This window comes from Chelonia mydas, chromosome 3 (genome assembly GCF_015237465.2).
Source record: "Chelonia mydas isolate rCheMyd1 chromosome 3, rCheMyd1.pri.v2, whole genome shotgun sequence".
NCBI classification, from domain to species: Eukaryota; Metazoa; Chordata; order Testudines; family Cheloniidae; genus Chelonia; species Chelonia mydas.
Window position 1 is genome coordinate 189,578,749 of NC_057851.1, and position 27,003 is coordinate 189,605,751.

Here is a 27,003-nt window from a genome sequence, read left to right on the forward strand (position 1 = left end):
CTATTTAGTGTTGTCTTAACTTAGCTGCATTACAATGCATAGGAAGTTAATACATAATCACCATTCAACATCTGTTTTTCTTCAGTCTCTATTGCATTCTCAGATTAAAACAGGAATATGCTGAATAATAAACTCCTAACTGATCATAGACTTAAAAAAATTCTTTAATATAGCTTGTTACTGATTATGTAGTGAAGGGTTTGATAGTTTTACAGCTTTGTATTATATACAGACTATACAAGAGGCACATGAGAACTACTTAAATCACAATTTTATTTTTCAAATTCATAAACAATTAACTGTATTTAACATGTTACATCAACAGATTTAAAATATCATGCTCTATTTAAATATTTGACTGACAACAATGTATACAAATAAATTGTTACGCAAATACATTTAAGAAAACATTTTGGTCTTCAATCTGAACAATAAATAGACAGGCACTCCTATATATACAAAGAAGGGGTCATTACTTAGAACAAATTCTCATATAAGCAACATGTGGAAATATGGCAAGAAAAGATTTCTGGAGTTTTGGGAAACATGCTGTATGACACATCATGCAATTTCCAAATCTCACTTTCAAAACTTGAAACGTTTAAGATGTATACTGTTCTGAGTTTATCATCATCAGTTTATAGAGGAGATCCAAACCAAGCTTTCCTGAGTGATGTGCAATTTCAGACTTCAGTTATCCATATCAAATCAAGCTACCTGATGATTGTTTTTAACACCAATACAGAAAACAAGGACTGGCCAGAGCAGCCTTTTATGTAAATAAAATGAGTGACAGAAGAACTTTGATTTGTAAAGCTTAACTGAAATTCAAGACAAAAATCTGCCTATTAGCAAAGTCCAACATAAAACCTATCCTCTTCCTTACATGTCCAGCTCTTAAATTTTATCCCATTTGAAATTATATTGTGATTTTATAAGATATAAAGTATCATTACATAAAAGGTAGAGATTTAGTATCCTTTCAGATACAGGCAGACACATTTTGCACAGCAGATCACATTTAAATGAGAGAATACTGTTCAGAAGTAGCATATGATAGAGGAAGAGTTGCAAAATCAAAACACCTTTCAATAATTAGTGTAATTTTTTAAAGTTATTTTTTTTTATTTTTTTTTTTTACTTTGTGTAAAAATTAGACTTCCCCAATTTCTGAATTTTTACTTTACAAATGCTATTTCAAACAGACAAGTTTCTCTGGAAAAAAAGTCTGTGTTTCCAGCTTCTACCACCACAATTAAAATAAGATGCACTAGCAATGAAAAGTGGGCAATCCATGCTTTCAACATTATGGTGATAGCTAACCATGAATCAATGAAGAATTTTTAGTTATAACTTCTGAAGTCTATTTTAAAATTTGTAGATGAAATATTGAAACATAATAACTGCTAAGACAGTGGAAAGATTAGGACTAAGTCTTCATGCCATACTCTCAAAAATTTGTTATTCTAGTATTATTTTTACTTTTAGAAGTACTGAACAAATGTTTCTAGCTAATGATTTTTAAGAGAAGTAACTTTAAAAACCATTAAGTGAGAACAAAGAGGAGTTTTAATGATTCAGTGAAGAAATTAGACCCAATCTTGGAAAATAAATTGAAGACATTTACGCATGTTACTTTAAACATTTAACAATTTAAGTGTGGATCCTGCAAGTGTGTCCAAATCTTAATCATTTCTTGAGGTTTTCTGCTATGTACTAACATTAAGTTTGTGTAGGAACATATGTTATTCCTGTGTTTCTCTTCAATATCAAATGTTTTGAAGCCTTTGTGTTTTTCCGGAGCAAGCCCAAGTTTCTGAAGGCACATTCCAGTATAAACGTCATCAATAGGATAGAGGAGGACCTGGTCAGATGCATTGTTCAGTCTTAATGCCAGATCACCAGAGTACAGAAACCCACCACCTCCTGCATACGGAGGATAAGAACCTTCAAAAACACTTTCTGGAATGTAGTACTTTAATTTTTTTTCTCGATGAGGTCCAGCATCTTTGATCACATCACCTATAAATAAGTCTTTGGCTTTGTCCTTTGATAAATTCTTCAAGTAATCCAGGATCTGGTGGGTATTCACAAAAACATCATCATCCCCCTTAAAAATAAACTGGGCCTCTGGACACGTGCTGCTGACCCATTTAAGAAACAGCACCTCTTTCAGAGTCAAGTTGAAGAAAGTGTCTCTGTAGTTCCAAAGAAGAATGTCTTGGTGGGTTTGACTCTCAAATTTCAGCATGTCTGAAAGATCAGGAAAGTTATCTTCTGGAGGGGTCTGTCCCAACAAAAAGACCCTTACAACTGTTACATCCCCTGATTGTATTTCTTTACCCCAAGATTCCCTAATTGCTTGCCTTCTATCAAAATGTGGTATAAGTGACTTGATAGCCAGTAGCAGGAAAGGTTTGTGTTTGCACTTTTTTGGTTGATCCACTAATAATGAATAATTTCTACATCTTAAATAAAGCAGGAAGTCTTTAAATCTGTCTGGCAATGTTGCAAAGTCATTAACCTCCGATGTTACTGATGGATCAGGGTCACAGGAATTCAGAACACTAGCATTAGAAATTAAGGTTTCTTCCACAGTCATATTGGAAAGCAAGGTCAAAATGGGGTTGTACAAGAATTCCAGCTTCTGTTGCTGTTTGTTCCAATAGGCCTTGTGAGGAGTGTATTTCCTCCAGAATTTGCTGCTGGGTATTATAACCTGTCCTTTTGTATTCTTCTCTTGACCACCACTTTTGGAGACTTCCACAATCACATAAATAAAAAAGTTTACCATCATCAGAATTCCCAGCAGCCTTAGTCTTCTGCGTCCAACACTCATTTCTCATATCTGAAAAGAAAAATGATGGTTAGATTTTATTCAATCTTTTTCAAACAGGTTTCTAATTTCATAGGACTACAAGAGGTTTTTTTTGACCACTTCTAAACCTCACAGTGTACAAAAGTCAGCAAGCCAAGAGTTGACATTTACATACTGAAAATGAAAAATGAATTGGTCACCCTCTAATATACAAGCTCTCTCTTGCAGCTATAGGGGTTTGGTTCCATTAGAAAGGAAAAGTTTGTCAATCAAGAGAACAAGCAACGATGGAAAGTTTTGCTTGAATTTCTAAAGCAGAATAAAGCATTTGACCATACATCTAAATTATTAGCAAGTGATCTCTTTCCAAAAGATTTACATGAGATAAAATGTTTGACTATACAATAATCAAGGCTTGAGAGCTCATTTGCCCTCAGCAGTTGGTAAGCTTTTCCTTCGTAATAAAGTGAGCCTAAGGCTGGGTTGGGTTGAGACAATAAGGTTGGGTGGGGGTGGGGTTGTGACAACCCCTTATGGTTGTGACATCCTTCCAAATGTGAACCGCTGCAGTACTCAGTTTTTGAGTCTACAGTTTGTCACTGCCCCTAGCTTTCCCAAGCAGAAGCCAAGTGAAATTGACAAGCTTGGCCAGGTTCAAAGCTGCTATTCAGCTCTATGTAGGCAGCAGTGAACCTTGTTTATAATTCTGAATTTCATTCTCCTGCTGGGGAAGAAAATGAGTTGTACCAGAAGGTAACACTAAAGTAATCTGTAGGAGAGGACTACCAAAAAGAATAAAGGGGGGAGGGGCAGGGGTATAGGAAGCCACTTTCTTAGTGCGGCAACCAGAAGGGTAGGGAAAGTAGCTAAGACCCTCCTCAACCCCCTTGCAGGGAGGATTTACTACTCTTCTCCAACACACTCTCCCAGGAAGCTCTTGAGAAGAAGCGAAATTGATCCCTCTTCCTTCTAGCAGCTAGACAACAAGGGGAATGAAAGCTTTGAGTTTATCAGACACGAGAGGCTGAGATGAAGGATGAGAAGTATCCATAAGGCTGGTTGGAATTCCTGTGACTTCCCTATGCTGTAAGCTGAGCTTCTCATCAGGATGTTGTCCCCAAACTCACTAGTACTCCCTCCTTTCCCTCAAACATATCTTTTATATTAGCCTCTGATAAATTGTAAGAGCCCTGTGGATTCTATAAGTGAACCCAAACTAACTTCAAGTTTTTTCTATAGTCCTATAAAAAAAAATTAAATAAAAAATGAACAATTTACATTATAAACCTTGCAGCAACAGCTTGTCAACTCTTAAGGACTTGTGTAATATACACAAACACACACACCCCCCCCCAACAATACCCACATTATGCAAACTACATGAAAATTCTAAAGAGATACCAATATAAGTGGGACATTACCCAAAACATAAGACCATATCAAACTATACATCACAAATTTTTAGAAAACTAGTGTTTTTCATTTTCTAAAGAGCTAACAAGGACACCCAAGCTAACAGCAGCCAATGTAACAGGGGAGAGAGACCTGCATAGCCCTTCCTATCCTCCTCCCCAGAGGGACCACCAGAGTCAGACAAAAGAAGCCATAGAACAGACCTTATTGAGGTTGTCAAGAGGATTTTTTTTCCTCTTTCTTAAAGACACAGTACCTACTAAATAGTTTTCTTTCCTCCTCTGGCAGGAGTCTTAAAACAATAGTCTAGCATCACACAATATTGTTTCCAAGCATATACTTTCATCTATCATATGAAATCTAATTTTCTCCTCCCGTTACTATCTTCTTCTTGCTGTGCCTGATAGTACATCAAATTAAACAAGTAACACAAAATACCAGTTAATAGATTACATCAAGGATTCTCAAACTTCATTGCACCGCAACCCCCCTTCTCACAACAAAAATTACTACATGACCCCAGGAAGGAGAACCGAAGCCTGAGCCTGCTTGAGCCCTGCCGCCCCAGGCAGGGGGGCCAAAGCCCCACCAACCTGGGCGAAAAAGCCAAAGCTGAAGCCCCAGGGCTTCATCCTCGGGGGTGGGGGGCTGTAACCTGAGCCCTGTCCAAGCCTGAAACCAAAGCCCCAAGCAGTGGGACTTGTACTTCAGCTTTGGCCTTGAGAGGCAGGATGAGGGGTTCAGCCCTTGGCCCCAGCCAGTCTAATGTCAGCCCAGGAGACTCCATTAAAATGAGGTCGTGACCCACTTTGGAGTCCTGACCCACGTTTGAGAACCGCTGGATTACATTGATGCATACAAAATTCAAAAGAGATTAGGTATAAAAAAACCAACAACAACAAAAACTGTGCTTGACACCACTGAGGACAAATAATTTATCCTCCAATATGGCCTGGGGAGTTGTAGCACAAGTTACCACTAATATAATAACTGTTTGGGACTCAAAGATTGACAATATGGAAACCAAAACAGACACATTAGAAATAAACGAGTACCAAAAGGAAGTGCAAGAATGTGTTTCAGAGATGAAAGGGTAACTACATTTTGGATAACTAAATCAGACATAGCTGAAAAACTGGAAGACTAAGAACCAAATTAGAAGTAAAAACCATCTAAAAGTGGGTGGTAAGCAACTTATATTCTCCTTTGAACAGTGCATTCTTCCTGCACATAAAATGTAAGTGAAAAATGATAGGATTAAAATAGGACAAGCACAGAAAGTCAAACCACTCTTGGAAACAAAGGGAAAGCTCAGAGTGTTTACCAGTCAACAACCAAACCTGCCCACCATAATAATTTTCAGGGCTGGGCCTGTGCAACTTTAATTCGACCCCTTGTGTACATAAATTATGATACAGTCTTGAATTATATTACTGAATATTACTTTAACGTGGCTTGCGTAGTCACTGCAGACTGCTGGGAGAGAGCTCTCCAGCACTCTAAAAAAAACCAACCCCACAAAAAGGATAGTTCCCAGTGCTAGTGCACTGTTTACACTGGCACTTTACAGCGCTGAAACTTGCTGCACTCGGGGGGGGGGGTTTTTCACACCCCATGAGCAAGAAAGTTGCAGCGCTTTAAATTGCCAGTGTAGACAAGTCATGTGAGTGGTCAGCACTTCTGAAAATCAGAATCTATGATCTCAAGCTGGACATCCAGAAAGTGAGCCACACACAACTGGCGACCACATGTAAAATGTCTGGTTTAAGTGACTTGCCCCGTGCCACACAAGAACTTTATGGCAGAAGCAGGCATAGAATCCCAACTTCCAGGGTGGCATTTCACTCCCTTAACTATGAGACCATCCTTTCACTTCCTGCAATCTTTTCCCTCATTCATTACATATCTTTCAACTTCTTAAAAAAATAAGACAGGGATCCTAAAGCCAGCCTCCGTCACTACCAGAGGTGGCTGAAAATTTTCTGATGGAAGTTTTCCACTGGAAACACTGACTAGACAGAACCTAAATGTTCCATGGGAATGTGCTGATTCTGTTGAAAGTTTCAATACGAACCAGGCAGCTCCCCACCCTCCCGGCAGTCCACACAGCAGACGTTCAAGGCTTCCCAGACTGCCCATCTGACAAGCTCCCCAGTGAACGGGATGCCAGGCTACTCAACTTTCCAAGCCGTCTGGCTTCCTACGTTCCCCAGGAAGCAAGGCAACCACATCCCCAGGTGGCTGGCTCCCCAGATTGCCTGGCTCTTCAGCCAGCGTGCCAGGGAGGCGGGTGGTTAGCTGGTCTAGACATTTTTTTAAAAATTCTGTTTTTTCTGAAACTGAATTTTTCAAAAAAGTTTCTGTTCTGTAGAAAATTTCTCATTTCTGACATTTCATTCTAAATCAGACTCAAAACGATTTAATAAAAAGTGAAGTTTTCCATGGGATGGAAATTCCAGTTCCTGCACAGCTCTATTCACTACACAACCGTGATTCATCTCTAGAGCAGGTCCATCCTGTGCACTGATTGAGGTAGGGGTCCTGTTGAAAAAAATAGTACGCCATCATGTAATTAAATAGTTCATTGTGGGATAAGTATAAGCCATTTTTAAAAGCAGAGTTCCATGCAACAATGCAAGTTGTGTGGAATATGTTGCTGAAAAATAAAGATCTAATAAGGGAAATTAGAATTTTTTTAAATTAAAATTTTATGAACATACTGATTTTTTGTTGTTTCTAACTATATAATTTACATATAGTACGATGAATAAGTTAATGGCTTGCAAGACAGAAACAGATCACCAATTTTTGTTAAACTACAGCAATTAACTCTCTTGAATATATTTCTTCAAAAAAGTGGTTTTAATAAGCAGAAGGAAGAGGGCCATTTGAACATTTGTATTATTTACCATACAGTATAACAACTATATACTGAGTCACAAACTAAAAAGGCAAGAAGTTTAAAATGGAAGAAGAAAATGTTCTTTTAAAGGGTAAGCCAGTAGAACTCATTGCTGAAGAATTATAATTTTGACAAGTAGCTCAGTAAGTTTCATAAAAAAGATAGCAACTGCAGTTGCACTAGATAGACTTTACAATTTTAAAACTTCATGCTTGAGGACATAAGATGATGTAAGGTTGCCAGACAACCAGGGGAACTGGATTTACAACTCCAAAACCAGTAACAGTCTGCCACATATGTTTTTCTGTGGTGTAAACAGACACAGCTGTGTCTTAAGACCAGTCTTGTTTTCCATCTGGTCTGTTGGTGCTGCACTGACTGACCAAAATGCTAGTGGTGTGAATTTTGAGTTCAGGTAGCTTACCAGCAGTAACAGCATAAAAATGTACTAGACCAGTGTTTTTTGCCACTTACACTTTAGCAGTAGCAATCTGAGCAGGTCATGTGGACAGACTTTACTGAAGAGGTTTTAACTAGAGTCAGTATCATGGAAAACCTTTGCCATTCAGACTAGATGACCATAATGGTCTCTTCTGTCTTTAGAATCTATGTATTATAAGAACTGAAGTAGTAGTAAGCCCAGAGGAAGCCACTGTGCTTCTAACCCAGTCTTTGGCTACACTGGATACTTTTACATCAGTGTAGCTACACTGATATACTTGCATCAGCATAGACACATCTACCACTGTTTCAAATTAAGGAAAAATGCACCAATCCTGTTGCACTGGTATAAAAAAAACACATACACTAAAGATCTACACCAGTGTACCTTTGCCAGTGAAAAGTGTAGCTAGTACCTCAGAAGAAAGAAGAATGATCCCTGCTGCCAGCTGCAACAAAGAAAGAGAAAAACCAGTAGATTCTACACCTTCAGCAGTAGTCAAGGACTGGTATAGACACAAATTTCCATCTGTTTAGCTGAAGTTTAAACTGTTTTGAAAACACACCTTTAGTTAAACAGTGCAAGTCCATGGGTTGATAAGGTCTGTGTCTGTGCCTGGACTCTGGAGTTCCTGTATGACCCCAACAGGAGCTGTGGCTGAATCACCAATTTCATGCTTCTTTTTTTGAATAAGAAGGGAAGTTACTACATGCAAAAACAGATACAATCTGCTGCTGAGGGTGCTCAGTAGGGATGAGGCAGGCAGGCAAAAAAGGAGTGGGGGTGGGGGGAAGAGGAGAATACAGAAGAGAAATGGTTAGCATAGTAGTTCAGTGGCAGTACACTTGAGTTTGGTACTGAACTATATTCCTCTCTCTTTGGGCTGGGAGCAATGTGAAGGCGGTGAGCTGAGACAGAGGAATACTGGCTGCACTAACACTTTTCTGTGAGACAAATGAAAAGCATCTAAACCTAAGTTGATGGGAGGGTAGCTATAACCCATGACCCCAATTCAGAGGCAAAGCTCTGAAAACCTCAAAATAGAAAGAGGAGGAAAATGAGACAATTGTCAGAAACCTGGCCACAGCATTCTTGATTACCTAAATGCCTGTCTCTAAATTTTAAAAAAAGAACAGGAGTACTTGTGACACTCTAGAGACTAACAAATTTATTAGACCATAAGCTTTTGTGGGCTACAGCCCACATCACAGGATGCACAGAATGGAACATACAGTAAGAAGATATATATATATATATATATACACACACACACACACACACACATATACACACACACACACACAGAAGGTGAAAGTTGCCATAAAAACTGTAAGAGGCTAATTAAGATGAGCTATTATTAGCAGGAGAAAATAAACTTTTGTAGTGATAATCAAGACGGCCCATTTAGACAGTTAACAAGAAGGTGTAAGGATACTTAACATAGAGAAAGATTCAATATGAAATCTAAATTTTAAGAAACTACAGAAACCACAGTACTCTAGGAAGGAATTAAGGTTTTCAGCAAAGTTTTGTTCAAGGTAAGGACGTACTTCAGCAATATTTCAAAATGGTGATAAGCAAACTTGTAGACAAGGGAGGTATAAAAAAAAGGAATAGTTTGGAAGAAGAGTTAAGATCTGAATTAGGGAGAGTGACTGTGGAATTTGCAATGAGACAAAAAGGACTTAATTTTTTATAGATTTTAAGGCCAGAACGGACCATTGCGATCAACTAGTTTAACCTCCTACCTAACTCACGGCATAACATTTCACCAAGTAATTACTTCAGCAGTCCAATATGTTGTAGTTTAACCTATAGGACTGCTTGATTTGAAGATTTCAAGTGATATAGAATCCGCCTCATTCTTCAATAAGTTGTTCAATACCTTGAATCATTAAGTTCAGTACACCTTGATTCTGAGTTATATGGTTAACATTTCAACTGTGTTTATCCCTTAATACACTCCCCTTTTGTTGTAAATTAAACACTTGACTGCTCTAGCAAGTCTGTCACTATGACTGGTTACCTTGCTAGTAAATTGGTGACTATCCAAACTCTGCAGCCCCTCTCCCCTGTGGAAAAAACCCCAATGCTCTATAAAACGTTCTACATTACACCACTTACCTAGCCAATAGTTCTCACCTTTGAAATATTTAGTAGGAAGCAGTGATCTAGCCAGGATCTTAGTTTTAAAAAAAGCAAGCCAAAATTCGTAAAAAGAGTTTGTGCAATACAAAGTAGTGTCATCCAAAGCGGAAGTCAGAAATTAGAAGTCACAGAGGGAACACAATGTAAAAAGGAAATGCCATGGACAGAATTTTAAGGGGGTCAGGGAGGCAAAACTACTTGTTCATCTGTAATTTCCATTTCTCCTAGTAGATTCACCTCTCTGGACGGACACCCTAACTCATAGGTACTCTTGTACAACCTAGCAAAATTAAAGCAGAGTTCCTCTTTTTTCTCGAAAATGAAAGTTCTTCCTGTTGGCAACTAATCTTACCCTTCCCAGACACACCTTTACAATGTAAAGGACACAAAAGCTGAATCCCTTCCTACATAGAATCTGCTCCCAATGTTTCTAACCCTTCTTGTCCTTCTCACCATTACTATTTTACCTTTAGAAATCAGACGAGCAAGATTAAAACCAGTACTGAAGATGAAAAGTGTCCCTTCAATTTTTACTATGCTATTATGTTTTTTGGATTATTTAGTACCTCATAGCATGGTGCTAGAAAATATATTAAGGATTGTATATTCATATATTCTTAGCACCTAAACTTTATTACTCAGCCTGACCAGTGCCCATGGAAAACTTAGGGCAAATGGTGAGATGTCTGAGGACTCATTCTTTATTCATTCTTTACTTGTCTGGGATGTACATGGTTGAGCAGGAAAAAAGTAATTTATTTTTATATTATTCACTTCCCAATACTCAAGCAAGGTATTCGGCACAAAATGAGTTTAATAAGTCATATTTCTATTGCATATTCTTTTGAAAGTATTTTACAGTTGTAACCTAGTACAAATATTGATGACAAAAATTTGTTTTTATTCCTCTGCTGTGGATCTCTATTCTGGATATAGTTTATAGGTATTTATGTCCAAGCCACTGACAGAAGAGAGTTATTAGATGAGAAATGTGACTTACATTGACTTAGCTTAATTGAGCTCAATCACTACAACTAAATGTAAAACAATTTAAGTGTCCATTCAAGGACCTACTGTGATTTAACTAAAATGGATTTAAAAACTGACTTATGTTAAATCAGTTCAACTTCTGATTGTGGACAGGACCTTTGTTTTACTAATTTCTCATCGACTAACACACTTCTTTTAGTATTCTCACATGTGCTCATTCCTTTCTCACCACACTCATTTTAGCCTTCTCAGATTTGGTTTGGGGCACTCCAATTCTCCTCCAAAGACAGGAAGACATCTGCAGAAACAGCTGTCTTCTCCCGCACAAAACAGCTTATGCATTTATCCCTCCGCTGATGAGAATGAAACACTACTCCTTTTGGAACACAATGCTCTTCCATAAATCAGTGAGAAGGGTCACCAAAGGACAATGTAAGGAGTGTCTTACTCTGATACCAGCACTTTCCTGTACTGTTAGTATTTAAATTCTCAGTCCATCCTGTACTAAAATCTTAAAGGGAAATCCTGACCAAGATTATAAAATTGATTTTATCATAACTCATCTTTCCTGACATTTTATAGGCAAAAAACTCTCCTGGGTACTTCATCTGGGGTGTCACCATGATGTGGCTCGTTTGGAGAATAATATATGGAGAGATGGCAATTCCAGAAGACCCTCTTAAGAAGTAAAAGAGAGGGAAAACCCACAGATGCACAGAATCCAAAGGAATGGTGGGGTCAAAGATCCAGAGTAAAATTAACGAACCAGATGTTTAAGGAAGAAACTATTACTTGGATTTTAGTTATACCTACCAACTTCATCAAGGAAGGGATAACAATGGAGATTTGGCCCATTCCCCTCCAAAAAATAATTAGGTAATGGAGTAACTTAGATATGGACGTTTAACTTAATTACACTCAGCATACTTTCTGTAATATTAACAGAAGAAGTGTTTTATTGCCCAGCTCTAGTATCACTGACCTTGAAGTCCGCTGGCAGTTGCTAGAAAAAACAACAAAAAGAATCCAGTTTGACCTGAACCAAAAATAAAGTTTTTTGGTAATCAAACAAAGTCAACAAAAGTTACATTTTGGATCAAACTAAACATTTTGTTTCTAGGCATTTTTAACCTTTCTTAATAAAAGCAAAGGAGATGCCGGGCTAGATTCACAAAACTGGAAGAGAAGGTGCCCCCCTCATACCAAATAGCCCAGTCATTAGGGCACTCACCTGGGATATGGGAAACCCAGGTTAAAATCCCTTCTCTGGAGGAAGGACTGAATGCAGGTCTCCCCCCTCAAAGATGAGTGTCTTAACCATCAAACTATATAGGCTATTCTGGGGTAGGCCTCTCTCTCAAGCCCTCCCATTAAACCCATTCCACTTTGTATAAAATACCTACATAGTCTCTGGACCAGAGAGTGTGAGAACATCGTAATACAGTGTACAGTGGAAGATTTATATTAACACCTAAATAACTAATTCCTAATTATCACTTTGGATAAAAGAATACTTCGAGATTCAACACATTCCTTCTTTCAAATAAAGCATCAGAAGTTAATATAAGCATCCTTGAGCCATCTCAGAAGTTCTCCAGCAAAGGTATGGAGAAAGATACTTGACATTTGTGAGATTTCCAAAGTAAACAAACAGAAATAAAACTTTTCTTTAAACAAAAACAGGGAGGATTTGATTTAAATCACTAGTCAGGAAGACTTGATTTAATCACGGACCTCTACATAAAAGTGCATTCTTGTTGGCTCTTATAACTTTAATACGTATTCTTCACAACTCAGAGATAGATGTAGGTTTCATTTTTAGACGGTACACACTATACATTTTTAAAGTGATTTATTTTGAAAATTTTTCAGATTCGTTTTACAGCTATATCAGAAAATGAATGATTGTTTGGTTATTTCATTTACCAAAGGTAACTGAAGCAGATATTTTTGAAGTCATTGGGAGGTGAACTACCTCGAATTAAACAGGTTAATCATTAATATTTGGAGGATTCTCTTGCCATGCTGTATTAGGAGAAGATCACCACCAGACAGACATTTAAATTGTTTTATTTAACTAAAACAACAATGTTATGTATTCCGGATTTTTTTCTTCAACAGCAAACATATAATATTTTAAACAAAACAAGCGTATGAATTTAGTTAAATATTCAAGTTTTTTAAAATCAGGTTTGTTTTTGTTAAAATTGTTTTTAACTAACATTGTTAAATGAAATATTTAAAAAACAAAAATTAAATCGACTGTGTCAGCCAGGTCAACACGAGAAACTTAAAATATTGGCGTCTGCAGCTAACTCAGTCATCTTCACCTTCATTTTCCTGTTTGTTCATAATCTGGAAAAGAAAAACAAGCTTTCTGGCTTTTTCAGGTCCCAAACGATTTCTCAATTTGGAATGAATTAATCCAAAGGAAGAAAATATTCTTTCTACACCGGCAGAAGAAGCTACTGCTGTTAAAAGAGAGATTATCATTTCAACAGTCTCTGAATCCAAGCGCTTAAGTGACTTCCACCAGTTCACTAGTGTGACTTTCTTTAAAACATCATCAGAAAACATATACTTCTTGAATGGTTCTTATTCCCAAACTGGGTCTCTTTTACAACCTGCTGCCATTATAGGTTTTCCCTTCTAGTGAGTGAATGGTATGGTAGATCTCAAATCAATGAAGGCTACACTCAGAAAGACCTCAAGACTTCTGGAAAATGCTGCTCAAACAGTTTCACTTTTGTTTCTATTGCCTGTCCCTCCCTGCTCACATTTATCTCCAGACTTCTTCTCCTTGTCCAGATCTATCCCACCCCCAACAATCTTCCATTCATTGAACTTTTTGAAACTTTGCACTTTTAGAGAGAGGTAAGGGATTGACTCAGCGTACACAAATTTACAGAGGGACAATAGGGTTGAGGTCTGTTATTTCTCACTTCTGTATATTATTTATTTATTTAAAAACATTTTTGCTGTTAACAAGCATGTTATCTCTGGCAACGCAAATCCACAGTTTGAGAACTGCAAAACTAAGCACCTCTGATGGTATCTTCTAGACTGAGCACTGAGTCCCATTGGGTAGATAGAAAGATTAACCTAAATAATCTATACAGAAGCTCCTGGTACCCCATGAAATTGGGTCCCTAATCCATGAACTATTGGAAATCATTTACAAAACTTTACATTAATATATTGTCTCATACTACAGAATTAGAATTTATAATCCCTATTCCATGATGAGGTATCTTTGAGATATAATGTATCTTAATTAAAACTACCTTTAGATAAAATGCTTTTTGAGGGAAAAAAATCAAAAAAATCCAATTTAAATAAAAAAATCCAATATGATTTTTTTTAAAAAAAATCATTGATTTTTATCCACCCTGAACAAAAGCTAAATGACTTCAGACATTCATGCACTGCAACAAAAAGGCAAAATATCAATTTTTAAAAAATGCTTTGCAGGTCACACAGAAGTCTCTCATACACCAATCTCCTGAGTCTCAGGCCAGTGCCTTAACCATTAGGCTATCCTTCATCTCTAATTCCACCCCCATATAATCAAATATTTCTCAAATTCCGATCTTCCTGCAGTACTAAAAAAGTAACTTAGCAATGCTTACCAATTCAACTAAGGGAGCCTTATCTTCTCTTGTGTGGAGGATTGGAGTAGATCTACAAGCTTAATGGTTTGTTCCTGGACTTCTTCCATGGATATTATGAGAGCTTTCACCACCCTCTTAAGAAGCTTCTAAAAGCCATTGAAATCACCCAAAGGGCACCTGAAGAGATGACTGCCCCATCTGGGAAAGATAAGGATGTGGCCTGTGGAGATGGGAGTTCAGCCATGGGTGCTGTCTTCTCAGGTTCTTCCTCTTGGTGTTGAAGAGGAGAGGTCTTGAACAGGGGTTGTGGTGGCACAGGGTCAGCTCTGGATACTGTAGGTGAAGTAGACAGTCTCTTGTATTGCTCAGTTCTGCTCTGGGAGTTATCACAGACCCCAGTGGCCACGCTGGAACTGGCTGATATGGTCCCAGTGCCTAGAGTGTAAAAGATCAATGCCCTTGTTCTGATGATAGAATGTCCCAATATCTAGCTCTAGAGGAAGGTCTCAGTTCCAAAAATGATGATGTTGTGGCCACTTTTGAGGAGAGCATGTTTGAGGCTCTATCATCATCAGAGACTTTCAATGAAGCATAGTCCGGTTCCACTGAAGGAGCCAGGTCCTTCAAAGTAGAGGATAGGGCTATGGGCATCAATAGTGCCAAGGAAGTTTGATGTCTTGGTGCTGACACAGCTGCCAATATTGGTAAGAGAGGTGATTCTGACTCCAGAAGAATTAAGAGGTCCTTCAGTGCTATAAACCTCTGGGATGCACAAGTGTCTCAGTTCTGATTACTCCCGCAGCACCAGTTCAGGCTTCCATGCAGAGGCTGATGGTACAGCACACAGTGCAGAAGGCAGCAGTACCAGAGCAGGTTGTGGAAGTGCTGATGTTGATGCTACTGTATGAGCTGCTATAGGTGCTGAGTTCCTTATCGATGACGGAGGCTTTGGCAGCCTCAGCCCTGCCGGAGGTGCTTCAGCGCCCAGATGAAGCTGAGCTTCAATGGTAACTGCTTAGAGTCATGAAGTCTCAGACTGAATGGTGTCAAGGGGAGGCCTTGCTCAAGCTCTTAGTAGAAAATACGCTTCCCTGGCTTACCACTTCCTTAGACTTTACTGACATATCGCTGAGTCTCAGTTCCCAGGCTCTTCCGTTCTGAGGGGCCACACAACGGGGAGGGGGGAAGGGGAGGGAGGAGTGAGAAGTGTGTTTCAAAGATCCCAGGTCAGATGCTGACCTCAAAGATCTATTCATTAAGATCCGTAGGCATGATTCCCTATCCTCTCTCATATGTGAGTTAAAGAACTGGCAAACTGAACATCTTCCAGTGACACACAATTCTCTGAGGCTGCCAAGACACGTGTCTGTCAGTCAGGGGCACAGTTCGGTGATATACACAGTAATACTTGAAATTAGGGGACCTGGAAGAGGCAACTCTGGATCTAAAAATACATTTAAAATAGAAATAAGAACGCTTAAAAACACCCCAAAACACTAAAATAAAAACTTGCCAACGGGCAAACTAACTACTAAAAACTAGAGTAACTACACAGGTAGAATAGTTGTTGGCAGTCATATAGACAGCGAGCACTCAAATCTGAAAGCCAAGAGGAGAGGAACCGAGTAATGGCTAGTGCACTCCGCCATTATATGCCCTCAACGTGAAGCATGAAGATTCTCAAAGTGCATGGCCAGATGTCCAAAGCACTCCAAACTTGAGAGCATGAGTCACCTGAACACTAGTAATGGAATGTACATATGGACAAGCACTCGAAGGAGAATATTTTCTTAATTTCAATTTATTCAACTAATTCAGTTCAGTGACTAGTTCATTCAAAGTCGAGAAATGACTGGCAGTTTAGAAAACAGGAAAAGCTTGTTTTCTTTTTCCAATCTATGAATAAAAAAGTAGGTGTGAGTGGATGACCGCTACTAAAATCTTGAAGGACATGGTGACCAGAAAGAATCAGTTTAATTCACTACCTACAGGTAGTACTTTCTTTCTATAATAAGTCGTATAAAACATGTTTTGTTTTTAAAGTTGTTTTTTTAATTAACTAATAAAAACCATTTTACAATGCTGTAGTTGTGCTTTAACGGTATTCAAATTTCTACCCAAATAGAGCGTGACACAAATCATAAAGTTGCACCAGCTTAATTAAAGGTTTAAATTGTTTAGATCAACTTGGTTAAAACAGTGCAAAAAAATGGTGGGGACACTCTTACTTTAGTTAAAACCAGGCTTATTTTGGTTTAACTTAAATCAATTTTGTTGTCAGAAATAAAGAGGTTGGCACTGGTTTAAAAACCAATTTAAGTTGTTGCAACTTTCCTGTGTAGGCATAGCCTCAGTGTCCTACACATTCAGTCCAATACCATGTATACTCTGCATTCACTTTAAAATATTTAAAGAAAAAAATTATGAAATATTTAAGGAAGTCATGAAGTCAACAAACTATCAGACTATGAATAGTTATGATTAGTTTGAAATGTTTAAAGCTCACTATTTACAGCCTTTTAAAGGTGCATTTTCAGACACATGGTGAAGTATGCCATTAACCATAAAAAAAGATACGTATTACGCACACAGATTTCTTGCAACAACCTTAACTTTGGCCATCAGTCAAGAAGAAATTCCACTGCCAGACTGAAGTAGAAACACATTATTTGTCTAAAAGATACACTACCAAGTTCTTTAGTTCCAAGCTCTAACCTACTTTAATCAGATATTAAAACAATGTTAAAGGCAGCCCACATCTAAATAATTCTCTCCTCACCCATCCCACAACTAAAGCTATCACTTTACTAGTGACATTTTAAAAGAAACTTTGTTTTGATCATGCACTTCCCTTTGGTGGTCTGCAGTTGCAGTTAAACACTATTCTCAAAGTACTGCTGATACTGAATTCTGGTACATAAGTAAATAAAAACAGCAATATTAGTGTCAACTCCAACTTCAAAACAAAGAAAAACCACATTTACCAAATAAAACTCGGTAAAGGGGGAAAATGGTCAAGCTCTTAATGGTATTATATAAAACAGCTGGAGGGAAGTAGGAAAGAATGCAGACTTCAAAAATGCACTTTAGAATAATTTCCAATATAAAAGCTAACAAAGAAATTAATCCACATTCAAACAAAACCTATTTGATTGTCAGTTATATTTTTAAATATGGAGCAAGCAAATTTTCTACTCCTCAGCATGCCGTTCATGTACTTTACATCCAAAATTGGAAACACACAGAACACAGCCCGTACTGCATTACCTTAGATTCACAAGCAAATGTAAAAATTAATCCCTTTCTTCCCTGCTTTCAATTTAAAATAAAATTATAATCTGTTTGATAAGTTTATGAGTATTGAATTTAATCAAGATCTAAAAGAACCAGATTGTTTTTCCTCAGTTTCTATATACTTGGAAATAATCTAAGGCACAAGTCTACTACGGCATTTTAAGCAGGTGTTTGTAAAATTTAAAATAAAACTATTGTATCATATCACAGTACTTTCCCTCCTCCACAATCCACCGCCCTCAATATCGAGGCCACCATCTTCGTGGCAAAGAACAGGACAAGAATCTGCTTGGAGCCATTCAAAGCCAATCTAAGCTACAATTACAATCAAGTGTGAGGTCCCCATTTCCACGTAATTCTGATATGCACTCTAAACAGGACTTTATCTTTGTTACATAGCCAGGCTAAAAGCCTTGGATGTTTCCAACAGAATTAAGATCCATTTTTCACTACAAATTGGAACCATGTTGTAAGCAGGTCAGGGGATAACTGTGTTGTAACTGGATCCTCTGAACGTTGTAATCGTAGTGTAGAAAGGTGCTTAACTGGCTGAAGGTATCATTGAGCAATCCAGGACATTTTCAGATTCCTTTGAGATTACTTCTACTCCTGAGCACGCCTTGCTGACCTGAGGAGCAAGATGCTGGGGATCAGGTATTTCACATGTATGTCCCATACAAATGTTCAGAGCAATACCACCAAGACAATGCTTGAAAAATTAACTTGATACATACAAGCCAGAAGTTGCCATGAAATTTGGGGAGGCCCCCCCCGCACCAACATGGTTTAGGGTGGGGTGGCCAACCTGTGGCTCCGGAACCACGTGTGGCTCTTCAGAAGTTAATATGTGCCTCCTTGTATAGGTACCGACTCTGGGGCTGGAACTACATGAGCCAACTTTCCAATGTGCCGCGGGAGGAGGGGGGGTGCGTGCTCACTGCTCAACCCCTGGCTCTGCCACAGGCCCTGTCCCCACTCCACCCCTTCTCGCCCCCTCCCCTGAGCCTGCCGTGCCCTCGCTCCTCCCCCACAGAGCCTCCTGCACGCCACAAAACAGCTGACTGGGAGGTGCGGGGAGGGAGTGAGAGGCACTGATCAGCAGGGCTGGGAGGCTCTGGGAGCGGAGGGGGGTGCTGCTGACGTATTACTGTCGCTCTTTGGTAATGTACATTGGTAAATTCTGGCTCCTTTTCAGGCTCAGGTTGGCCACCCCTGGTTTAGGGGCAACACCATGGTAAGAAATCCAGGCTCCCTGCCCTACTCCACCCATAAAGCTGTTGGAAAGGAAGGGTGCTAGGATTCCTATCTGGGTGCTACCCCGACCTACAGCATCCTAGTATCAGCCTTTTACCAGTAGGTTTCTGATCTCTATTAAGTGTCCATCCACTGACTATTGGAAGGAAGAAGGAGCTTTCCACCTCCCATACTTCTACCCCTAATTTTGGAAAAGTTAGTTAACTGCTACTATCCTTCCCCTCGGCATCCATTTCTTTGGATCCTCACTTGTGAATAACTCCAGTTGCTTATCTTCTCCTGTCCTCTAGCCCTCCGAACAGCAGCAAAGTGAAGTTAACATGAATACCAGATTTACTGCTGTGTACAGGATTCTGAATAGCAATAGTAAATCTGTAGAGTTTTGTCAGTTTCACTTTGCTGCATAGGAAATTTATGAGCAGCAGCAAGCACGCTAAAGGTATCTGTAGATTTAGAAAGGCAACAATGCATCAATTCATATTCATAAGATTATCCTTACAACCATAAAGGGTTAGATATTTTTTTCCTTCATTGTTTAAATTTTGCAGAAACTGATGGTTAGCCCCTCTGGTGTGCAACTCAGAGAAAGTTTTCTTCCTGACATTAGTATTTCAAAACCACGGGCTGGCTATGTCAAAGCCTTCAGCTGCAGAAAAAGTGCATATGCCATATTAAAGAATCTCAATTTAAAAATCAGAAATATATATTAGCAAAAATCAGTGACCGATAACCCACTAAGAACACACCAAGTGTATTCAAGTTTTGGTCTAATATATGTGTCTTTCATAGTAAGTAACTTATGGCATATCTTCTTATTCCTCAAATAGATTGCTTACATGTCTACTTTGAAAGGTTTTGAGTATTCTTATTTTTAAATACAGTATATGCTGCAGCTAGAATTATAGACTTTTTGGCTGTGGTAGTGGGGGGGGAGAGAAGTTAGAGAATAATTCATGTAAGACTCAGGCCTGATCTACACACAGATCTTGTACCAGTATAATTATATGTATGTTAGGAGTGGACATAGTTTTCAAGTATAAAAGAACCTTATAGAAGCATCGTTTATTCTCAGTCACATAAAGCAATAAGCTGTATTGGTATAATCACTTTTATGCTAATATAAAACTTTCTACACTAAGAGGGGTTGTACTAATTTAACAATACCTGTACAATTAAGTGGTATAACTTGTGTGGTTTGACAAAGCCCAAAGATAAGTTATTTTGCTAACATGAAGGAATCACCAATAAAAGTCATGGGTTTTGCTATTTTGAGCAAGTTTTCAGTTAAGTTTGAGTGAAACACCAATTCACAATACGAAACCTTAACAGAAAAAACATTTTTTTTTCTGAACAGCAATTCAACAAGTTCTGACTATTAAAGTTACAAAAAGACTAAAAAATATATATATATTTTTCCAAAACAAATATTTTTGCTGACCAATCTGATGAAACTATTTCATCAATTTTCCCTTTGCGTTAAATAAACCAAACACCACACCCGTCACACTCTGGGATTTTTTCCTCTCTCTTATTTAAATGCTAATTGCTTCTCATGAGGATTCTATTCAATCGTTCTTTTGCACAATTCACCACAGTACATTTTAGTGATCCAGTCCTGCATTATACATGTCCTGGAAAATTGTGAAGGTTTGTGCGCCTCTTTTAAGCCCAAGGTCCCTGATTCCCCACCCACTGAAATCAGTGGAAAAGCTCCCATGACTTGACAGGTGCAGCATCAGGCCCAAAATCCCCATAGAGTATTTCTATGAGTAGAAAGAAAAGGAGTACTTGTGGCACCTTAGAGATTAACCAATTTATTTGAGCATCATCCGATGAAGTGAGCTGTAGCTCACGAAAGCTTATGCTCAAATAAATTGGTTAGTCTCTAAGGTGCCACAAGTACTCCTTTTCTTTTTGCGAATACAGACTAACACGGCTGTTACTCTGAAATCTATGAGTAGAGGAACCAAACACTGCTATCTCACATCTGTTTAGATGTGTATACTCCAATTTGCAGTCAATGACTTCAAATTTGTGTTAAAACGAGAAAAAAAAATAGTTCTTAATATGTTCTCAAATGTCACTCTTCTCCATTCCAGTTTACTGCCACTACTTTTGTCATTCGCAAATAGAAATTGCATCATGCAATCACTGAGCGACAGCAGAAAGAGATAAAATATAACACATATCCCCCATAAGGTGACAATATGACATAACAAATATATATTGACAGGTAAACTAAGTTATAGTGGATTGTAATTGTATTCTTTCCCAGAAAATACACACTGCTTCCTAATTTTGTAGTCAACATTCATTTAAATGTAGAGCTAGAAAATATGTTACATTGTACAAAATATCCAATAGTCATCCAATGATTCCTTGTGTACAAAGCACAAGGACCCTAACATTTTGTTAAATTAATTAGAAAGCTTTTATGCAAGGGTTCTTTCAAAGAGGTATTAAAGATTGAAACAAAAATTAAAACTGAGCCTTTTTTTTTTTTTTTATTAAAGATTTTATGGATTTTTCAAAGATATTTTGCTTTTTTTTCCTTTTCAAAGTCAGTAGTCCAGCACTCAAGTAACTGAACAAAACACATATACATGAGAGAAAAACAAAAAACGTCAGCTTTACATTTTTAGGTTATAAGTAACAGCCAGCCAAAAATATAAACATAAAAATGCAGATATTGACTGCATATTTTAAAAGGCTGAAACTACCAGACACTGGTTAAATTGGTTTCTTATGTTGTTTCCACTATGAAAAAAAATATTCTGATGGAATTAAATGAAAACTGTTAAACCATCATTCTGCATAGTTGATTAAAGAATATATAAAAAAATAAACACGTAAGAAAGCCAGCAATCATTCTTGTTAGGTCCATCCTCAAGAAAAATCCAATTTTCAAGCAGATTTTTGACAGTACGTCTTTTGTTTCTCTCAAGTTACGTAAAGAAAAACCAACCCCTGGCCTTAAATATTTTGACTAAAAAGGATAAAGGAATAGTAGTCAACAGTATCAAAAGCTTAGCATAACACAAGACAGGGTTGAAATATGCAAAATACAGGTCTAGAATAACAAGTTCAGCCACCCCGGATTGTGTTTTACAATGTTATTAACAGTCATGTGCCATCAAAACATGGAATGCGGCAGTCTTTGGGATATGAGCCACAAAGCTGAAGTAAAAGCTCCTCCTGTCGTCTAAAGCAGCAAAGATTTCTCAACACACTCTGGACAAATACAGACGTCAAAAATTAAATCTAGATACAGAGAAAACTCGGTGACAGTTCAAAATTGAATCCTGAAGAATAATACAAATTTAAGAAAGGATTTTAGATTTTAAGAAAAAAAGTAGCAGAAAATCTGAAATGAAATTGAGACTAAAAAAAGCGGTGTTATAGTGTCCAGCTATACCACTAGTACTTTATGGGATAATGCTCTCTTATTTTTTAATCTGTAATGCAAACCTAACCTGAGAAGCTACACAACATGACTGTAGAGAACTCAGCAGTCTGCATAACAAAAACCACCTACATAATTTTTACTCAAAAGAAGACACCACAACATTGCTATGGTATTGAGAACACTGGCCTTACAAGCTCCTTCTCCTAAGATCTCACACCATAAGTGGGAGTGCTAGGGTAGGTTGCCTGTTTTCTCCACGTGTCATCTAACCCTGTTCAGAACAGGTCTAGACTCAGTGGTAAAGTCAGTGACAAATAGTCTAAACTAGTCCTACCACAAGTAGAACTGCACCAGCAGGTTGTAAATGATAGGTGATTTTAAGAACAATCCCCATGAAAACAACCTCTGTAGTCAGATCCTCTAAGTTAAATCCCTCCTAAACGCACTCCTTCCAAGCCTCTGATAAACAGACAAAAAACCTTAAGACCCCCAATCCCAAAAATGCTTATGATCAATGGGGCCTACTCAACATGGGAAAATTAAGCATGTGCATAAGTATTTGTGGGATTAGGACATAAAAATATGTTCGCCTAGTGCTTGTCTTATCCTTATCCCTTTAGTTGTAACCTTCCCATAACAAAGACTATCATTATATTTGAGTCCTATCCAACACAGAGAATACCATCAGTCCTTAAAAAAAAAAAACAACGGATACGCAGTGAGTTTGCCACCAATAGTGGAGAGAACACATTTCAGGTACTATTACTTCTCTTGCAAGTAAAAAATGATCAAATCTTTTTGTGACAGCCTGTCCCTTTACTTTCTTAAAGGCAAATAAGGACACAAGAGAAACTGAGCATCACTGGCTGGACAGAGCACTTGACTAGGTGTCAGGAAACCCAACCTATTCCCTGCTCTACCACTGATCTGCTGTGCAACCTTCAGCAAGTCACTTCACCTCTCTATACCTCAGATTCCCCTTTCTGAAATGGGGATAACAATATTTACACTCCTTTGTAGAGAGCTTTGAGATCTATGGATGAAAGGCACTATACAAAAGTATTAACAATATTCAGTGCTTCATAAACCCACTCATCTCCATTGTGAAACTTTATCACAGGAGATAAGAACAGGCAGGTAGTAACAACATAATATATTTAAAGAGAATCAAGTACAAGTACAAATGTAGGATTTGCCTTACCTACCTACTTTGATGTCCTTTCACTGACATCAACGGGCTTTGGATCAAGTCACAATCAGTTTAATTGTTTTCCCTCTACACAGAGAGTTTTCCATTTGTTTATTGGGGGCCTCTCTCAACTGAGAAGGAAAAAAAATCTGAAAACAGGAAAACTGGATTGTGAAACCACAAGAATTATCAGGGAGAGAAAGGAGAAAATGTAGTTCCTGAAACTACTTTTAGCTTAGTTTTTAAAAACTGACTGGAATGCAAGCTGACAGTGTCCCTTTAAAATATATATTTGTGAACAACTAATCTAGGAGTTTTTCTCAGAGGAGTTTTAAATTCATTCTTTCACTGCAATATTAGAATTGCTATTTAGAGAGCATTATAATACATGCAGCCTTTTTAAATGTAGATTTTTAGTTTTCCTGAATGTAATCACTTTCAGTTTGTCAAAATCTGGTATGGACCTTAAGTTTAAAAGCAGTGTATGAACTCAAGTCCTCAATCCATATCACTCAGCCAAACATCAGAGTTAATTATTAAGCTCTAGCAGTGTGGAATATTTTCTGGAGGTCAAGCTAAAGGGTTTCTTGAATAACTTTCATCATACATTTTTCCTGGATGACTAAGGAATTGTGTGCCGCACTGCCACATTCAGAGCAAGTAACCTGATGTCTCCTGACAGAGTACAGTATGTCTCAAGAGGGACAAAATAGCGTGATTTCATTAAGGAACATATACATTTGGGACAAATTCTGCCAAAAGTAGCATTTTCTCTTCCTTTCAATATACACAGAAGCATACTTTATATCCCTAAAGACTTCAACTCACCAGAAATCTGTTTTAAGGACCTAGTTTGGGTAACAAAAATAGAGGAGACCGAACATCCTGCAACTTGCTGACTTCTATGGCAGTGAGAAACTCCCCAAGGCCACAACCAGTGAAACGCCGCGTGGGAGGGGGTCCCCCCGCACCCCAGCGTCTATCTGGCCCCGTAGCTCCTTGCACAACGCCCACCGCTGCCACATCCTGGTGCCGGCGCCTTCCCCAGAAGCGCTCGGTCTGCCCGAGAATCCCCCCGCCCCAACATGCAAACCACGAAAACTTAGATTGGCTGGTGCAGATGTCATCCCTGTCGGCAGATTTCAGGTAACTTTCCACAGCGAGGGGGTTACAGCATCCGCCGTAGCCGAGGCTGCGGTTTCACTTCCACTCTCACCCCGGCCTGCCAGCCCCAGACCCCACCTTGCCAGCTGCGTGTCAGCCGCTCCCCCGCCCCAAAGCAGCTCGTTTGGGCCTCAACCTGTCCGGGGGCAGCTCGGGGGCGGCGAATCGTTGCGGACCCAGGGGCCTGTCAACCCCCATTTCCCTTGCTCCTGGACGCGCCGGAGTCGGGACCTGCGGTGTAAACAGCCTCGTACGCACCTTGCCAGACAACAGCTGGGCTCCACGTCGGCTGTTCCTGGGGCGCGTTCCGGCTCCACCATGCTTCTCACCACGGCCTCAGCAGCCGGGCCCCATCCTGCCGCCGCGCTCAGCCCCTGCGGCAGGGCGGCGGCTCCGGCCGGCCAGCGATGCTTCCCCGCGGCGCCTGCGGGCCGGATCTCACCGCCGGGGGAGCGGAGCGCTCTCTTCAGGGGAGCTGGGTCCGGGGGCGATGGTCCCAGTCGCGGCGAGGAAAAGGGACGGAGGGCTGGGCGGAGGCGCCTCCGCCCCTCGCAGGAGACTCCCTGGCGGCTCGGCCACCTCGACCCGGCGGCGGCCGCTTCTCCTCACCGGCCGGGTCGAGCTGCCCAAGAGCGGATCTCAAAGAGCGCGGGGGGTCGGCGGCACCAGCCTCGCCGCCGGCGGGAGCCGCCGCCGGGACATGCTGGCGGGAAAAATTGCCCACTTGTTGGCCGCGCGCTCTGGGGAGAGTCGCCCCGCGCCGCCCGTGCGCCCCCTCCTCGCGCTGCGCTGCCCGGCGCGCGGCCCCCTCCTCCAGCCTGCCACTGAGGCAGGCGGCGCGAGAGCGAACGACTCGGGGAGGTCGGGCTCCGGACCCGGCACTCTGGCCGCGCGCTCGGTGGGAGGGGAGAGAGGCGCCGGCACCGCGGCTCTCTAAGCCCCGCCTTCCAGCCTGCCTTCCTAGCCAATGAAAAGCTTCCATCAATGGGGAGGGGGTTGCGGAGGCTCTGAAGTCGTGGGAGGAGGGGGCGGGGGGGGGGGGTGCGGGGATGAAGGGAACTTTGGGGAGGGGGAGGAAAGTTCGCTCCGTGCCCGGCAGCCGCGATTGTCTTTGTGTTTGACGTATTTTACGGACAAAGAAAAAGCCGGGTGGTTGGGTGTGCAGAGAAACGGAAGGGAGGAGGGAGGCCTGGACTTTGCCCATGCCCTGCCTGGGTTGTTCATTCACGCCAGAGCCAGGGGCCCTATTTCCTTCTGCTCCCTACAACTGCGGGCACACCGCTACCTGTCCTGCTCCTGGGGCCTGAGCAAAGGTGCTGGGGTGTTTGGGCAAAGCCCTGCATCATTGGGGAGCCTCCCAGCGCCTCATGTCCCTGACACCGGGTCTCAGCACGCTGGCACGCGCCTCCCTCCCTGGAGCCTGGCGGGCTGTGCGCTCCCCCAGCTCCTCAGGTACCGGTCTCCATCCCAGGGCCCCGCATCACCGTAGGACCCAGTGTTCCTGACTCTTGCAATTGTATTGCAAGGCTTGTGCTCATCGTTGTTTTTCTTAAAGCCTCAGCTGCTAGGATGAAGCGACTGTCACCTCTTCCCCCCCCCCCCCCGCGCCCCCAAGTTGCTAGCCCTCCCCGTTGCAGAGAAAAGTTTGAACACACCAACCGCGTGCCCCTTAAAGGCTAGGAAACCAGATAAAAATAACCCAACAGTGGTTATTTACAAATAATCTCCGGGGTTTTAACTGAATCTCATGATTTGGGGGATCTGACGCCTGATTTTTGATCACCTGGGCTTGGCAATACAGAGGACCCCCCCTATGTCTGATGTCACAGCACGATGGCATTGCCGCACACACAGGGCCTTATCTCTCTGACCCTGTTCCACAGCCCAATAATACCTCCACGTGTGGGGCCCAGCATCATGGCAGTACCCTCCCCATCCTCACACTCCTGTCATCACATCACAGCACAGACGTTTCCACGGGGGGTGCGTATCTGCTCAGCATCCCTGTGTGCCTGACTCTACAATACACCCAACGGGATCCCCCGCACCACGCATCAGCCCCTCCTCAGACCAGTCTCAGGGCCCTGACTGTACCTACCTGTTGCACTTCTCAGACCTGCCTCCAGAATCTCATGGCCTTCCCTGTGGTAGCTACAGGAATACAATAGTGGGAGCGGGGAAGACAGAGAGATGGATACTGTTCAGACAGACAGAAGTGAAGATAATTCTTGATCTCTTGACATCCCTCATTCCTCAGAATCCCATGAAGTAGGTGAAAATTTATTAGTTTTTTGGACATAAAATAAATTTCTTTAAGAACATAAGAAGGGCCATACTGGGTTAGACCAAAGGTCCATCCAACCCAGTATCCT

At 40.4% G+C, this 27,003-nt stretch overlaps 1 protein-coding gene across 6 annotated transcripts; it reads right to left on the reverse strand.

Annotated features, from left to right (window-relative positions):
* Positions 1-251: 251 nt before the first annotated feature.
* Positions 252-25,717, reverse strand: B3GNT2 (UDP-GlcNAc:betaGal beta-1,3-N-acetylglucosaminyltransferase 2). Of its 6 annotated transcripts, none has more exons than XM_037896098.2 (3): positions 24,890-25,573; positions 23,484-23,616; positions 252-2,848 (listed from the first exon to the last, which is right to left on the reverse strand). In XM_037896098.2, exon 3 carries the CDS (start codon positions 2,837-2,839, stop codon positions 1,646-1,648), a length of 1,194 nt encoding a protein of 397 aa, XP_037752026.1. In that variant the 5' UTR covers positions 2,840-2,848; positions 23,484-23,616; positions 24,890-25,573; the 3' UTR covers positions 252-1,645. The 6 variants fall into 6 exon arrangements, with proteins under 6 accessions (XP_037752026.1, XP_043399934.1, XP_043399932.1 ...); XM_043543999.1 differs by lacking the exon at positions 23,484-23,616 and adding an exon at positions 14,343-15,768 and having other exon boundaries at positions 24,890-25,540; XM_043543997.1 differs by having other exon boundaries at positions 23,480-23,616; positions 24,890-25,540.
* Positions 25,718-27,003: the final 1,286 nt, after the last annotated feature.